At 31.2% G+C, this 18,723-nt stretch overlaps 2 protein-coding genes across 3 annotated transcripts; both read right to left on the bottom strand.

The window, feature by feature from the left end:
* Nucleotides 1-1,552: 1,552 nt before the first annotated feature.
* Nucleotides 1,553-8,562, bottom strand: LOC107015241 (dipeptidyl aminopeptidase 4). Its single transcript, XM_015215449.2, has 6 exons — nt 8,363-8,562; nt 7,342-7,834; nt 6,462-6,653; nt 5,619-5,648; nt 2,695-3,804; nt 1,553-2,401 (listed from the first exon to the last, which is right to left on the bottom strand). The coding sequence occupies exons 2-6, from the start codon at nt 7,780-7,782 to the stop codon at nt 1,850-1,852; spliced, it is 2,325 nt and encodes a 774-aa protein (XP_015070935.1). The 5' UTR covers nt 7,783-7,834; nt 8,363-8,562; the 3' UTR covers nt 1,553-1,849.
* Nucleotides 8,563-9,842: 1,280 nt separating this feature from the next.
* On the bottom strand, nt 9,843-14,777 carry LOC107013790 (calcineurin B-like protein 7). 2 transcript variants are annotated; one of them, XM_027915459.1, is made up of 9 exons: nt 14,697-14,777; nt 12,900-13,051; nt 11,463-11,545; nt 11,247-11,306; nt 10,957-11,065; nt 10,797-10,849; nt 10,623-10,703; nt 10,414-10,526; nt 9,843-10,247 (listed from the first exon to the last, which is right to left on the bottom strand). In XM_027915459.1, exons 2-9 carry the CDS (start codon nt 12,979-12,981, stop codon nt 10,184-10,186), a joined length of 645 nt encoding a protein of 214 aa, XP_027771260.1. In that variant the 5' UTR covers nt 12,982-13,051; nt 14,697-14,777; the 3' UTR covers nt 9,843-10,183. The 2 variants fall into 2 exon arrangements, with proteins under 2 accessions (XP_027771260.1, XP_015069154.1); XM_015213668.2 differs by lacking the exon at nt 14,697-14,777 and adding an exon at nt 13,213-13,548.
* Nucleotides 14,778-18,723: the final 3,946 nt, after the last annotated feature.

The raw sequence follows: 18,723 nt of genomic DNA, 5'->3' as shown, positions 1-18,723 counted from the left end.
GCCGGATTCGATTCTCGTTATTTGACTTTGATATTTTTCCTTTCATTAAAAATTTAAATAAAATTTAAAAGAATTATTTAATTTAAAGTTAATAAGAAAATACTATTTATTTATTTCATTAAGCTACTAAAAGTGAAAATACTTTATATAAATTCTCTTTTAATATAACTCGTTCGATTCTATTATTTATTTTTCATTTCTCATTTTTAGTCATCAAAGGTTTGTGAAATGTTGCAGCATAAAAGTGATTTCACTATAAACTGAAATATCTCTCTTTTTCTTTGTTTGTTTACTTCCTATCAGATAAATGTGAACACTAAAGATAAATATTATAAAGTTTGATTTAAAAAAATTTTGGTACAGTTTAATTAAAAAAATTAATCATTAATGTTATGTAGTTTGATTTACAAAATTTAAATTCACCCATTCTTTAAATTATTTTTACGAGCTGTGAAATTTTTAAACATCCTTCGTACGATTTCTGGCTACGCACTGATGTTCTTTCATGAACAAATGACTTTTCATAATAGTTATTTTCTTTCATGAACAGATAACTTTTTTTATAATAGACATATTATTTCATGAACAAATATGCTTGCTTCATTTAAAACATTTTTACATCACAAAATATCCAACATCAACATGGTCTTAGGGCGATTGAGCTTCCGGCTGTTGCTCAAACAACGAGTGTTCCAATGAAAAATGGTGGGCATGGTATGTATATATCAAAATATTATACCGTATTGAAATTTTTAATACCGTTATTTTGATATTATGATATTTAGTGTGGTATATGGTATATATTTTAAATTTTTTTGTACTCGTACCGTATTTGGTAATTAGATATAACATACCGAAAAATCGAATACCATACCGAAGTATATAACTACATAAATAACATAATACATTATTTAAATACTAACAAATATGCGACTTAGTATTAGTATAAACTAAGTGTTTAGAAGCTAAAATTATGACTACTCTATGTTGATCGAAATGTATTTGAATTGTATTGATTAACAAAAGGAGTTGTTTGTACTTTATTTTGCATATGTATTGCTATATATGTAATGTGTTAGTATGATACAATAAAGACCTTTTTGTAATTGTCGAAGTCATAGTACTCTATTATACGAGTATATATTAGTCGAAGTTGAAACAAATTATGCTTACCAATTACCATACCATGAAATACCGAAATCGAACTTCATTATATCGAACCATACCGAATTAAATTTATATGATAATGATATAACGTTTTAAAAAACGAATACAGAAAATATGGTATCAAAACTTTCAAATACCATATCGTACCATACCATGCCCATCCTTAACAGAGAGAGTAAAATTTTATTGGGTTATCGGTTTAAACATTAACTAAAACCTTAAAATCAAAAATCGATAGCTCAAAAAAAAGTTTATAAAACCGTTTTTCGGTTAACACATAACCCAATACCGATATATTAATAACATTATTTATCAGTTGAGCCGATTTTTGCACACCCCTAATTTCAGATGAATTCAATTACAAAAATATTGAGTTTAAATGAACTCGATATCAATACATTAGATATATCATTAATCAAAGGTAGTGATGGTCAAAAACAAATTAATTTCTTCCCAGGAAATGGAGTGTTGCATTATTTTTATACATCTGGTACTAATGGTACATGGCAGCTATAACACAGATTTAAGTTAACACAAACAACTTTTATTAGCCTGAGAATAGTACAAATTTTTCTTCTATAATCAAGTGAACCATGCTGTGTTGACCTGGAAATGAGCCCCAAAATTTTCTCTACCCGAGAGCCGAGGGCATAAGCGATTGCTAGAACAACGAGTAGGCCATTCACAAGTTTCTCTCGATGAATTCCCAAATTCTCTCCTCCATGTATATACGATCTCTCAGTCTCCGAGGCATGTGACGTTCATCTGGGAATATTAACAACTCGTAAGGCTTTCTGGCTGCCACAAGTGCGTTAATAAGCCTAGCAGTGTGCCTAAAATGCACATTTTCATCAATCATGCCATGCACGAGTAAAAGCTTCCCTTTGATCTTGTCAACGTGGTGCATTACGGAGCCCTCTTGATAGACTGATGGATTTTCAGATGGTAGGCCCATATACTTTTCTGTGTAAAATGTATCATATCCGTCCCATGATGTAACAGGAGCACCAGAAACAGCACATTTAAATACCTCAGGGTACCTTGCCAACGCCATAGCTGAGAGATACCCACCGTAGCTCCATCCATATAATCCAATGTGGCCCTGTTTAGCAAGCCCTTGTTTCTGGAGCCACTCAGCACCTGTCAATTGATCATCAACGTCAACGAGGCCAAAGTTATGTTTGAGTGCACCCTCAAACATGAGTCCTCGTCGAGCAGTGCCTCTATTGTCCATCTGTAAAAAGTTGAGCAGTTAAAGTTCGGAATGTCTTTTCTTTACTTTATTTATTCTGTATTGTCTATAATAGTCCTACATGAATCAATCTCCTTTGAGAAACTACAGAAAAATCAATTTAGAAAATACACAACAGACGAGGGACGAGATCGGCAATTTTAAGATAGAGAACAAGAGAGGTTTATAACAACAATCAGACATCAACCTATTGGACAAAACTGGTATGGCCAGGTACAACTGAATGAATTTTTAGATAAAAATGCATATGGACGGAAAAGAGAAGAGGAGCAAACCTTCCATACTAAGATGCCTTTGCTTCGTAGATACTGAGCTCTCATGTCAACCGTGTTTGTCCACGAGTCACAGACAAGCTGTACACTGGGACCACCATACACTTCAATCATAGTTCTGTATGGAGGAGGTCCAAACTTCATCGGATCTGGGTTGTATAATGCCCCATACAAAGTAGTTCCATCCTTGGCCTGTATCTGAATTATTTCTGGTAATTCAAGATGGAGTTTCCTGGATTGTGGAATACTGACAGGTTGATCAAATAAATGCATAATCAAGCTTCCGTCATGCAAGGAGCAGAGTGAAATTCTGGGAGGTGAGACCAAGGAATCATGGATATCTATGAATTTTTGCATTTGATGATCAAGCACAACGACATGTTTTCCATGTCCATTGGTCAATCTCAAAGGGGACTGCAATGGACCGTTAGCTTCGGGGAACAATTTAGCACAGTAAAGGTGAGATTCCATAGGCCCATCCAAAGTTCCTGTAAAATATACAAGGCCAGTAACTTCATTTACACCCGCAATTTGTTCAACCAACCAATCACCTTGAGTTATCGGTCCCAAACAGACTCCATTTGTGTCATGAAGATACAAATGTTTGAACCCTGTTTTCTCGCTTGCCCAAATAAATGCACCATTAGTTTTGTTGAGTCCTCTGTCCAAAGGTATAAAACAATCGTGAAGATTGACCCATGTATCATGTTCTTCAACCAATATTACACTCCTTTGCCCTGTCTTGATATCAAACTTAATGATTTTCAGTTTGGATTGTGATCGACTCAAGACTTGTGCAGTCAGAATATTTCCATGCATCCAATTCACTCTCGCCAAATATTCCTCGTCCTCATTTGCTTTGTCCTTTACACCACAAATAAGATCCATCCATGTTATTTGACCTCCGTTTGCTGAAACCACTCCCAGGCGAACTTTGACATTTGGCCCTCCAGCAAAAGGGTAAGCATGGTCTTCCTGTGCCTCAGGACCAACAGAACTTTTACCTTGATGCATAATTCTGAATAAAGGTATGCCAGATGAATCAACCTGTGTGAATGCTATATATTTGCTGTCCAATGACCACCAGTACCCATTTTTCCGTTCCATCTCCTCCTACAATCAGCAAAAATGAAAGGTTTTCTAGCTAAGACCAAGAAGGTGAAAATTGAAGCATCTTGCAATCAGCAAGCAACCCCATCATTAATAGTAGAACTCTACAAGATACATTTGCTATTAGCAAGTCAAAATTTCATAACGGACACTGAAAATGTTAAGAGAAGTAAATTATAAAGAATGATAGCAAAAAGTAGTTGAAAGATTTAGTAGGCGTTTGGCCATGCGATATCATATCACGATATGGAATCGTGAGATGGAATCAGCGTTTGGACATGCGATTTTATGTTGATACCATATCATGAGATGTGATTCCATATTTTCCAAAAAAAAAAAAAACAATAATCTGGGAATTCCATATCATGATTTCAGATATTTTTAATAAAATAATTGATCCACAAGTTTATATTTTGTTAAAACAACCCCACAATTATATCTACCTAACCATTTATTTCATAACTAAACTAAATAAATTTAGTCACATCATTACTTTTAAAAATTTACTATCCTAACCGACATAAAATTTGTTCTCTTCATTTACTCCAACACCTAATTTATTACTTCTACTGTTTTGTATTTATTACGACTCAAAGTAACCATTTTGGTTCGTCTTCTCGGTTACATGATCGAGAGATGCAAGTTCAACGTGAGGAAATCGTCCGTACTATGTGGGAGAATTATATTAAAGACTAGTACACTACAATTTATGTTCAAATTTTTTTTATTGAATTAAAGTTAGATGAAACAATTACTTAAGTGGAGAACAAATAGCTTTGTAATAATTAATTATGCGATTTTATAAATTTTGTGTTTATTTGGTAAGATTGAATAAACAATTGGGGCTATTTTAATAGTTTTACAACTTATGGGATTCTTATGTTTCTGAGAAAATATAGAACACAAAAATTTCATATCGCATGTCTAAACAAAACATAAATTTCATCCCATAATTATGGTATCATATCATGATACCATATCGCATGGCCAAACGGGCCCTTAGAGAAAATACATAAGCTGCACCTCAAACTTGTCTGGAGAACTACCAAGGATATGAAAAAACAAGAAAGAGTAAGAAAAGAAGACATAAGGGTAAAAACTTTTTAAAAAAAAGAAAAAAGAGAGAGAACAAAAAATAAAAATGAACCAAAATCCCCTATGAAATAGAAAAGATCATTCATACATAGCATAGTCCAAGAGAACCCACTTAAAATCTTTACTGAACTATGACCGGCCATCATATTAGCATATAAACGTATGATAATTATACACGTGTCAGGTGTGTCTATAACGCTCATGTACATTTTTTGAGATAACGCTCATGTACATAAATCTGGAATTGTGTTTGGAAGGAGGTATTAGTTTTACTTTAGATTATAATAAGGGGTAAATATATTTCCCATAAAGTTAAAGTGCACAGCTAATTCTCTTAAGAAGTAATCGGTGCGACTTATGTATTTTCTCAAAGATTTATTTTTAGTTGTCATACTTCTATGTCAAGATGTCAACCACGCCTGAACTTTGGAACAAAACTTCCAAATTTTAACAAATAAGTTCAAAAAACACTAGATTCGAACTAAAGGAAATAAGGATATCAACCATTTAAAATACTTTCTCCAATCACTTGACTATGTTTATATTCATTTCCATGCTCAGAGAAAATACTTTTGAACACACTTTATGGAGATATTCATAAACATAGGTCTTAATGGTAACAGTATTTACTAAAACAGGCAAATGATGAAATGTCAATATCAACCTCAAACAGGCAAATTTTCCCTAAACTAGTAACAATAAAATATTGATACCGATCTCACCTGAGCAATGTATTCAGCAAGACCATGTGTCTGCAGATGGGGAAAAAGGAAGGCAACAAGGATTAGTATCAAATTAATTTAAAGAAAGCAGCATAAAACTAAACAAACTAGCCAACACAATATGCATGGAGAGTTTTCATCTCTAGAAGATTACACAATAAAAAGAAGGATTCAGATACCAACTCCAGACAACACAACTGTTAAATGATAATTTCTGTTAAAACAAGAAATTCTATCAAATCATTACTAAACTAAAATAGCTTGCTCAATCTCGACTATTGCTTATTCATAGGCTATTATGAGTTCACGACAGGCCGTTATGTTAAAATTGGTAGACACGCTACTCTTAGGAAGCGGTAGTAATGCATCTTGGTTCGAGTCTTAATGACAGTATACCATCTTCTAAAAAGGATAAATAGATATTATAATGATTTCAATTCCCTATTTTCATTTTAGACTTATGTAATTAAGGGACTCTTCTTTTTAAAGATTTTTCAATGATATTTTCAACCTTAGAGCATATATTAACTCACGTTTCATTTTTTCTTGTTTCAATTGTAATTACATTTCATTTCATGATCTTTGTAGTTGATAAAAACATAAAATTATATGACCATGTATCGAAGTCAACAAGATGGACCAAATAAATTAATCACTGCACAAGGTTTCTACTTGAGCTGCCAAGTAATATGACAAAAGGAGAGGATGGCAAGGCATAAAATTAGCATTAAAACTATTGCATATGATGCACATCACATGTGGAGAGTAATATCCTTCATTAAGCACTTATAGCAATAGATAAGACAGATATATCAGCAATAAGTATCTTGAACAAGTCCTTACTATAACATTGTCATCGGCGCCTGTTGTTAACTTCTTTGATTCATGGTACAAAAGGTTTAACACATGCAACTCATTATCTCTCACATATGCAAGCCTGGTACCATCAGGTGAAATATGTGGATCCAAGACTGGCGAGGAGGATGTACTTGCTATCTTAAGTTCTGGTTCTGCATTCTGATCCTTCAAGTATACCTGTTTTACGTATAAAGTAAACTCTGATTAGATCTGATAATTGGAGAAACAAACTCAAAGAATCAGTTTGGACCCCCCCCCCCCAAAAAAAATGATATGGTAGAGATATATACATGATTTCAGGTAAAGAACCGAATTTAAAAATGAAAAGAAATTATTACTATTTTCTCCCAAGCAGTCCTGTGAAGGATTTCTTTTTGCAGATGGAACAGAGCGCAGAGAATAAGAATGTGTTAATCAAAACTCAAATATTTGAGGACTACAAAGGCCAAAAGAAGGACGATCTATCCAGCGGACTAATATAGATAGAAAAACTATCACTATCTCAGATAAGACTGTTCTAATTTTTCACAATTTAAATTCTTTTTTAACCCAAAAGAAGGCCTTTACCACTAAATGATTACTCCTTTAAAATACATGTTAGTAGTGAGGTTGAGCATGTATATTAGTTTTTTCCAGAAAAAAAAAAGAGAATCAGGGGGTCGGCCCGGTGCAGAATACACATTGTAAGGTTTCGGAATAGAAAAAATTGAGAGAATTTCACAACTGGAAGACAACAGCTATTTTTTATTCTTTAATTACCAATTGCATCAACAAGTAGTTCGGGAGATTATAGTTCAGTTGAACAATAGGGATAGCATTAAATAGAAATTGAGCACTAAAACTTACATGAGAAAAGATAACTTACTCCAGCAGGTAGTGGTACCATAATGACTTTCCGTCTGGCGCTTGCCTTAACCCACTCATATCGTGTTACCCCTAAACCACGTTCCCTTGACCTCTCCCTTCTAAGCTTCTCTTCAGCAGATAAATTATTCTCATCGAGTCCACCATCTGGTGGACTAAAGAACAATTCATGCCTTCCATTCTTGAGATCCAATACAAAAACCTTTCTACATAGATTTTGGTTTGGACTATATAAATATGTAACTAAACTATCATCTGGACTAAAACCTATAGACGTTGGTGAACCACAACCAGGTAGAGGATACTGCACTATATCTTCAACAGGAAACAGGATGCAATCCTCTAAAGGCTTTGCAACATTTGTATCAGTCCCTGGCATCTCACTTGAAAATGATCTCGAACGTTTCAAACACTTCTTTTCACCCGAATTTATTGATTGCATTACAGATTAAGTCATCCACAGTTCACACATTGATCCAATCAATCTCACAATTCTGCACAAAACAGGATACCAATTCAATCTAATGCTACCAACTCTTCGCCAAAGTACTTCTTATACGTTCTAACAACAAGAAAATAAACCAAAAGAACTAAAACAAGAACATAGAAAACACCCACTAGTAAAATAAACCAAACAATGAACTAAAACAAGAAAATAGAAAACACCCACAATTAAAATAAACCAAATACAGAAATAAAACAAGAAAACAAACCAAACAAAAAACTAAAACAAGAAAACAGAAAACACCCACTAGTCCAATTACCAAATAAACCAAGATTCTAAGACAAAACCAAATAAAGCTGCAATCTTTACACTACCATCAAACTCTTTACTTCAAGATTCTAAACAAAACCAAATAAAGTTCCAATTTTTACACTTCCACCAAACTCTTCACTCCAAATAGAGTAAACAAAGATTATAAAACAATCAAAAAGCAAAGAAAAAATGCAAAAAAAAAAAACTAAAGGGGATTGATAAATCCCAATCTGTAATAAGTGATTAAGAGATTGAATGAACATGCCTGAAAGTGGAAATCCTATCGGAACTTTTTTAGATTCAATGGGCAAGATTTGGATTCATAAATTTGGGTTTTAGTTTCTATTTAGAAATTTTTAATTTTTTCTGAAAAATAGAATCGGAGATTGTTGGGTCCAAAACAATATTGTTGGATTCTTCAGATTGCAAAGGAAACTTGAAATTGACTGCAAAAAAAATGTTTTATACAGAGGAGCGTGGGGAAAACGTGAGCGCGTCGGCAAATTTGTCTTGCGGTGCATGATTGGTTTTGTTGATTACAATACACTTGTCATTTATGAATCTTAAGGAGTTAACCATTTAGGTAAAAATCCATTATTCAAATCGAAAAATTGAATCGAATCGATTAAAGATAATTTGTATGCATTTATTGTTTTTTAAAAAAATAAAAGTAAGATAATAGATATAATAAAGCTTTATAATTGTAATTTCAATAATTGTGTTGTATAGCTATAGAAAGTATTATTTGGTATGAAGTCTGTATTTTTCATATTTCGCTTATAAAAATAAATATAAATAGATATTGTGATTCGTATATTTTGATTGTCCGTTTGTATCTTTCGTGAATATCAAAGCAGGTAATTATATACTAATTTTGTATTCTTACATTTAGGAATTTTTCAAAAACTCCATTCATATATTTCGTTTGTCAATATACTAATATGATAATTAATTATGATTTTTTCATAAATTGTATATAAATAGGAAGGATAAGCCTATGCAGATTTTGGATTTATATAATCAAAGACCGAATTATATATATTGTAAATTTATACAATTAGAAAATCAAATAGTAAAAATTTATGAAACTGTAACCACAAATTAAAAATAATTGAAACTATAGTTACATTATTTAATATACTCTAGATGTTTATCATTTCTCATAAATTTTCCATTTTAAATTCTCATTTGATAATATATGGATATATTTTAGAAATTATTTTTACCTTTGTAAATGTTTAAAATATTAAGAATTCTTTTTTAAAAAAATAAATGGCGAGAGCTCAACTATGTTATGAAATTAATTTTGGCTATAAAACTTATTTTTTTTTATATTTTACATCGTATTCGTTGAGATTAGTAGCAAACAAATTTAAATTGGTGATTTTAATCCTACCTAAATTAAAGCTTCCTGATTATACTAAAGAATTTATTGTAGAATTGGTGTTGTGTTGATGCATTGTTGACAGATCTATAGCTTATTTTAGCTCCTACACATTGGGGTAAATCCATCTATGAGGAGTACTTGGCTTTATTGAATGCCATTGACAAAAATGTTGTAAATGAGCAAGGACTCTATAAAGTAAGACTAATTTCTATAATTGCGCATTTTGTCTATTTCGCTTACGAATATACAAACAGGATAAAATTTATTTCATCTCACTGCAAAAGTTTAACCATCCTTCCGATACAAAGAGCTTCTAAGTAGATGAGAAGTGAGAAAAAGGTTTTGAAGAACTACAGAGTCCGTTTGATCATGCAATTTGGATGTCAAATTTGAAATTCATGTTTGTTTATTACATTTGAACAAAACTTCGACTTTCATTTGAAATATGAACAATACTACCTTGATATCTAACTCCAACAGACTAGCTAGATCCTTTAAAAGTAGTACATCTTGCTAATGCCAATTGGAGCTGGCAAAAGAACTGATTTTCTGCATCAATCTGGTGTAGCCAACTTCCAAAATTTCAATGCAAATTCTGATTAATCTCGACTCTTTTGCATTTCTGTTGCATTACTAGTTTGGAAGATACCTGATACGTTGGAGTTTCAACTACGCGTGTTATATGCTAAAAGCATGAGTCTAGACTTCCGAGTCTTCCACCTCAGAGTTCATCACAAAGCTAGGAAATGCTAAAGTTATATCCCTATAATGAAAGGTAACAAACAACACTCAAAAGTTGCTTTATAGCACACAAATTGATAGTAGATTTAAGGCCAATGAGCTTCATTTTTTAACATTTCCAGAGGAAGGGTGAAAAGATAAACGCAAACACACAAGCTGCCTTGATGCAGCTCGATGTTATAACTTACTTGAGATATGGAAGGGTCATATTCTTTAGAAGAGAGGGTTTCATTAAAACAAACTCCTTCCATTCTTCTTCATCTATCTTCCCGTCACTCTTTTTATCTGCTTCATCAAATGTCTGGTGCACAAGATAAAACTAGGTGGTCAATATGAATAACAAAAAGGCACACAATCAAACATATTAGCAGACGAATCATGGAGTCGAGGAGTCAACCTTATCTACAATCATTTCAACTATATCATCCGAAAGAATCAAGTCTGACTCATTCAGCAGCGCCAAAACCATCTCTTTCAGCTGTAATAAAAACCAAGCAAGCAGCGAATATGACTAATGTTCATGACAAGGGAGCATAGAGTAAATCAGTATAAGTACGGTTGCAACACCTACCTCTTCTCTCTCAATATAACCAGTCTGCCTTAGATCATATAATCGGAATGCAACTGCAGAAAGAATCCACCATATGTACACATTAATAATGTTGCAGAAGAGGTTAAAAAGATCATGTTTAGAATTCTAAAGCTGTAGATAGTGAATATAAGCCACCTACATGCAATTTTATCTGCTACTGGTGCATTTGGGTGGAACACACTCAATGATCTGACAAATTCTCCAAATCCAATCACTCCGTTGCGCTTGAAATCAAATAGATCAAAAATCTGCATGATTCCAGAAAGAGAGGGAAAGAAAAACTCAGCAAATATAAGTCAGATTAAAGCCAGACGAATGGTCGTTCTTCAAATGAAACAGAAACGATTGATCCAAAGCATAAGAGTTGTAATGCTTAATCAGTAATATGGAGAATCCATTTCAAAGAAAAAGTTAATCAACAAAACATACCCTGTCTGCAAAAAGATCTCTCCTGTTTTGGTTCTTGAAAATTGCCAGCTGAAATTCTTCCTAATGATGGAGTGGCAGAGAAGTTAATAGGTAACTCTATAACATATTCTACGTGTATTCAAAGAGTTCAATACTAGTAAATTATAAATGTGGAACTCCAAGAACACATAAACGATATATGGCTTAACGGTTATTCAAGTAGTAGAGAAATTATACCTTGTGAATTAGTCCATCATCAATTATAGAGCTGCTTATTTTCTTGAACAGCTCATATAATGCTTCAACTTCACTCACCGTAACTGCAATACATAAACCGTTGAACAGAATGCTCAATTTGCTATTTTGGACTGAATAAATGCAGACCATAACTTGCTGTCGATTAAATAACTTTATACATGTTTATAGCACTTGTTTACTTACATGCTGCAGTGGAGGCCAGAACACTGAACTACTAGTTCAGTCGTCACATTCATAATATAAAGGGAAAAGGGTTTGATATACCCCTCAACTTTGTCATTTAGAGCTGATATACCCCTCGTTATAAAAGTGGCTCATATACGCCCTTACCGTTATACAAACGGCTCACATATACCCCTGCCATTACAAAATGGCTCACATATACCCTTCATTTAACGGAAGTTAAAAAATTAGTTTTAAATTTATATTTGTTACTTCTAATTTTTTTTAAAAATTATTTAGGGGTATATATGATTCTTCTATCAAAGTTCAAGCTATATTTTAATTTTTTTCATACATAATTATTTTTTGACTTCTTTTATTATAATTATTTGAGTTTCTTATTCTTATTTTGTTTTTTTTCTTTCATTCCTTAGTTTAAAGAAAAAAAATTTAAACTATTTTTTTTGTGTGTATTGTAATTTAATTTCGTATTCGAAGAAAAAATTTGGTCATCTACAATAAGTTTTACAAGAATATTAGTGAAACATAAATAAATTTGATTATCAAAATAATAATTATAAATTAGTCATTGAAACAAAAAAAAGTCAAAAAAAAATATGTTTGACGAGGATTAAATTTACTCATATGGGATTATATTTTTTATAAAAAAATAATAAAAATTTAGATTAAAATTATTATTTTTTTCATTTCCGTTAGAGGAAAAGGGTATATATGAGCCATTTGTTTACATGTAGGGGTATATATGATCCACTTTTATAACGAGGGGTATATCAGCTCTAAATGACAAAGTTGAGGGGTATATCAGACCCTTTTCCCTAATATAAAATTTTGTCAGGAGACAATTTAAAGGCTTTTCGTTGAGTACTAAAACTACCCTCAACTATCTCATTGGTTCAGGATATGGAAAATTTTTGGTTGTTTGGTTACTCGTACTATGATCTAAGCTGGATCGAGGAGGAAATTTTCATTCTGAAGCTCAACCATATACTATTCCGTTGTTCCTTCATTTTCTTCTTTTATAAGTTATAACACATGTGTGAAAAATTCTATAACATCATCCATATGCACTAAAGGAGTTTGAGACCTTCTTGCTGTGTAGAAAAAAAATCATATAGGCCCTCTTGGTGTCTGAATGACTTTGAAGATCCAGAACTTGAGGATGGGGGAAAACAGAATAAAGACAACTGATCGAACCAAAAAAACAATTTGGTAAGGATATGCATATATACTCACAAGCTGTCTCAGCAGCAAGCAGTGTTGGATCCTCGTAACCAGGGGTACTGAATCGGCAGATTTTTGAGTGAAAGCAGCCCATCAAAAGACCAAATTCAATAAAATGTTGTTAACTAACGATATATTCTAGTGAAGCTTCGTCAAACAGCCACCTGACAATACAAATACAAGAGAACAACTTCAACCTCATCATCAGGGAATTGAGCAAACAAGTCATGCATAATATTATGTCAAAGTCAAAATGAAACAGTAGGAAGATAGCAGAAAGAAGAAATACTGATTTGTGCTACTTTATCAGGTTCAAGGTAATCACCAGGACATCGAATGTTATCGCTTACTCAAAATAAGCTAAAAACAAGAATAGAAGAACTAATGGATCAAAGCCTCTAGCTCTATATAGCAATTGCCCTTCACTTCAAAATCTGCATCTTATATCTTCAGCAGCACTATACCATTCTGTTTTCACAACTAATTTACTTATAGCCTTGACAATGCAAAGAGATCTAGTTATGACATAAACATTTTTTTTCCTCACAAATAAACTGAGTTACTAATATGTATGGAACTAAAATACCATAGCTCTGAAAGAAAACATATTACAACACATAAAAAAGAGAAAAGAGGATGGATCTAAACATAAAAAAGGGCAGTAATAACATACAGATAGAAAGCTTTTTGCAGTTAGAGACCAAGTTTAAGGGTCCAAATGTCATTACCATAGGACCATTTTTTAAGTCACAAATTCAGATGGGACATAGGTAGAAAAAGATTATTACGATTTCGAAATATACATCTATACCAATGGGAAAGCAATATACAACAACATAGCCAGTGAAATCCCACAAGTGGGGTTTGGAAAGGGTAGAGTGTACATGGACCACACCCCTACCTCGTGAAGGTAAGGAGACTGTTTTTGAAGGACCATCAACTCAAGTATAACATATCATAATAATAAAAAGAGGGAAAATGCACAAGTACCGCCTTAGACTATGATCAAAATCGCAGAGACACACCTTAACTAAACTAAGGTCCTATTATCCTGAATTTATTTTTTTGGTAATTTTGTGCACCTTTTTAGCTTACGTGACATCCAAATATCTCCCACGTGCCTTAATTGCGTGGAGCCACGTAAGACAAAAGATGCAAAAAAATACAAAAAAAAATAAGTTCAAGAGTAATACGACCTTAGTTTAGTTAAAGTATGTCTTTGATATTTCATTCACAATCTAGGGATAGTTGTGCATTTTCACTAAAAAGAGGGGAAATGACAGTGGAGAAATAAAACAACTAATAATTAAACAATAACAACCACAAAATAATGCTATGACCTAAACACAATCAAACAACAAGTGATGGTGGATTCAACAGCAAGACTCTGTAACAAAACAGCTTAAAACAACACTCCATACCTACTGGCCTTCTACCTGAATACGCGACCTCCACGCCCTCCTATCTAAGGTCATATCCTCGATAATCTAGAGTTGGGCCATATACTGTCTAATCACGTCTCCCAATACTTTTTCAGCCTACCTCTCTTTGTACACGCTATATCCAGCCAAATGTTAAAGCAAATCTAACCTCTTCTCAGTTCTCACAAGCTAACTCCTTGGAGTAATGTGAATAGTTAGAAAACTTGATCACTAAAAATGTGATCTTTAACTATAAATCAGTAAATAAAACTAGATTTTGTCTCCATTGATAGAGGGGCTGGGCTCTAATTCAAGATCAAGAAAATAGTTTGCTGAAATGGAAAAAATATATATAAACAGTATAATTGCTGGAAGATTAATTAATTACCTAATGCTGCATTGCTTTTAAACTTTGAAGACCAGAGTTCATAATTAAGCCAACAGATTTATAACTTTCTTAAAAGTTGAAATCAAATCATATATACATATTTATTTAGTACTTATATAATCTGTAAAAGGGTAAAGATGGGAACTTATATGAAGGAATGTATGTATTTTATATTTGTTTATATTTTGCTGGACAGGTTTGAATGTCGTATTTAAATTTGGTATTAACATTATTTTTTAATTTCTTATTCTTCAATTTCGATTATTATGAGTGTTTTTAAAATTAAATCATATATACATACTAATTTAATCTGTAAAAGTGTAAAGATGAAACTTCTAATGAAGGAATGTATATATTTTACATTTGTTTATATTTTGCGGGACAGATTTGATGATAGTATTTAAATTTTGGTATTAATATTATTTTTATTCTTCAATTTTGATTATTATAAGTATTTTTGGTGCTTCAACTATCACATTATTTGGTTGTAACAATGATTCTTTATTCTTATGTATATATTATGCAGCGTTCTCTATTTCATATTTTTTGGTGATTGCTATTATTTTTATTTACATATTTCTTTTTTCAAACTTTTTTGAAATGCTTTATTTTATGTTCGAAATTATTTAAAATAACCTAAATTTATGTACTTTCTGCTCTCTTCAGACTGACTTATCCGCATATAGACTATGAGACTTCTTTTTCTAATTTAAATGTAAAAATAAAAATAGACCAATATGGATATTTTTATGGGAAACTTTCACATATAGCAAACAAAAAATTCATATTTATATGCTATAGCAAACTTTGCATAATTGCGCTCCATAGCAAACATAAAAACTGTATAATTCGCTATACATATACAAGTGTATAATTCGCTGGCCTAAATTGTATAATTCGCTGGCCTATTTCGCTGCAATTGTATAATTAGTTTTGCATACAGTTGAATCGAATTAAAATGTATGTATATTGCATAATTATAAGTGTATAGCAAGAAGATATATGTTTTTCTCGCTTTATACAAAAACAGAAACACAATATATACACTTCTGTTGTATAAAGCTAGAAAAAATTGTACTTCACTGCAATTGTATAATTCACAATTGTATAATTCTTTGGCCTTTTTTTCTGCAATATTTGAAGTAAAATGTTTGTAAATTATATAATTAAGTGTATAACACGAAGATATACATTTTTGCATGTGTATATACAATTTTCTCTCGCTTTATACAAAACAGAAACAGAAATTATACACTTCTGTGTATAAAGCGAGAGAGGCGAGAATGGGAGAGTGGCGAGCGAGACTTCTGGGTGAGAGACGCCTGGCAAATTTTTGCCAACGTTTGCTATGGAGCACAATTAAATCAAACCCTAGCTATTCCATTTAATTTAGGTTATTAGTTTGCTATTATATATCATAATTGTTAAAATAAAAGTAATTTATGATGATCATATTAACTCAATGGCTTAGTATACAACTTTATTTATTATAATAGCATTCTAATAGTTATGATCAACTACATTTTTAGGTTACGATATATTTATTTTAAGCTATTAGAAAGGTATTTTTTTTTCTTATAAAAAAATCGAATTTCAACTACTCACATAAAATATTTAATACACTAGAAAAAAAATATAATTTAAAACAACAAATTTCAAAAATATTATAATGTCAACATGTACTTCACTATATTTACAATGTCGGTATTATATGTTTTTAATCCAATTAAAATATTTTTTTAAAAAAATCGCTTTCTGGTACCCCATTTGGTTGGCATTACCTACCCCCCTCCCTATCAAATAATATTTAAGTATAAAATTACTATATTCGATTTTAATTTTTTAGATTCTTTTGTAATAAACAAAATAAATAGGCCTTATAGCTCCAAAATCGAAGTATTTTATTTGATTAATACATCAACAAAACTTAGTAATATATATCAAGAATTGATTTTTAGCGATTAAAAGAAAACATTTTGATAGAGATTGGATAGAGTAATATTTATATTTATACTATTAAGAAATGAAACAAAGACTCGTGTCATAAAAAACTATTTTAATTATATTATTTCCACTTATCATGAAGGCAATTACAGAACCAGTCACCATTTAACTGATTTGATAAGTTAAAAAATATTAATTTATGAAAAATACAAAAATGTAGCATGTAAATCTAATAGCTAATTTTTTTTATATTATATTTTCTATATACACTAATTATATCTATGTGAAATTATTTATTACTATCTCCGTCCACTTTTAATTATTATATTATAGTTTTCAAAAATTAATTTGACTAATTTAAAAAGTTAAATTAGATAAAATTAATTCGATATTTTAGAAAATATTAGATATTCAAAAATTATACAATAAGTACTATCAATTGTAATTTTTTACATACCAATATGATGAAAAATACTTCGTAATGTTAGTTAAATTTTTTTATAACTTGACTCTAAAAAAATAAATCCAGACAATTAAAAATGAACAGAAGGAATATTTTCTTATATCAATTGGCATGAAGATATTTAACTGAATATAAAAGAATTTTAAAAAATAAAAAATATTTTTTGAAACTTCAAGTTCGAAAATTTGAAGCTACAACTTGAGATGAGTACTAGTATTAATCACACTATATATCTTGAATTGGTTATTTTAATTATGAAAAGAAAACACATATCCATATACACCAATAAATAATATATGTAAACATCTTTTGAGTTGCATACTTAAAATATTTTCAATTAAGAAATTATATATGCTATATTTCCTTTTTACTATATTATAATGGTTGGATTAATTTATACATATCTCAATTAATAATTTTACAAAACACTTATCACTTCCTACCAGTAACGAACATCGTAATTAACTCTATTCATCAGACATACATATACGAAATTAACTATTAAAACATGCACTAATATTATTATTAGTAGTAGAAAATCAAAGAGTGAGACTTGGAAGATAATGATATCCATATTAATATTGGGACCAATCATCGATCATCACTAATTGATAATGCTTGTAAAATGCACACCATATAAGACCTTAATTATCAACAAACTATTTTTCTTTTTTTTCTTTTCACTAGTCAACGTATAGCTCTTCAAAGTTTCAAGTGTCACTTGGAGTTGAAATATACAAGTTGGGTCACTAAATTACTAGTTGAAGATCAACTATATGTGTATAATACTATTTTCGTTTTCATATATAAGAAATCTGAAAAGGTCATTTTCTTCTATTCAATTTGTATAAATTGATCAAGAGATCTTGCTTTCTCGTAAGAAAAAATATGCAACACGTCTAGTTATTATTACATGTATACAAATAGTAAATTCAATAATTTCATTAAAGATATTAAACTTAATTTTTCAATGAATGATGTTCGTCTAACCATCACTTTACCGTGGCTATACTATATCATGTAGTAAGATGTGACCCAACTATAAAAATTAAATGAACGTCGTTGGTAGATTTGTTAACGATTATGTCTATATATTTTATTTCCTTCACCAAATTATTTTGTCCGTTCTCACAACAATTAGAAGTGAGTACTATTTCTACCTACTTTGGTCATATATATATATATATATATACTAGGCAAGATTTGCCCGTGCAAGCACGGGTCCAACGTTGCTAAATTTTTGTGAGTTGAATGTAACGGTGATGCAAACATGGAGACACAAGCACGTATATATATATATATATATATATATATATTACATTTTACAGTGTTTACATAATGCTGCCATTTTAACTGTTTTTCGGTGTTAATCAGCGTCAGACAGAAAGTATCTGTGAAATAAGAGGAAAAATAAATTTAGAATGTAGTTATGTGGAGGAGTAAATGTGGAGAATAGTATCGGATTATTTAAGAAATTATTAGTGATTACAAGATCAAAGTACCTGTCAATTTTTGAGAAGTAGGAGTAAAGTCCATACTATCAACAGTACAAGTGTACGCCATCAACAAATTGCAGTAGTTGAGCATCCAAAAGAGTGTTGCCAATCATATTGCAAAAAA

The sequence above is a fragment of the Solanum pennellii genome, chromosome 3, assembly GCF_001406875.1.
Source record: "Solanum pennellii chromosome 3, SPENNV200".
NCBI lineage: Eukaryota > Viridiplantae > Streptophyta > Magnoliopsida > Solanales > Solanaceae > Solanum > Solanum pennellii.
This window is presented reverse-complemented; position numbering and strand designations above follow the sequence as displayed.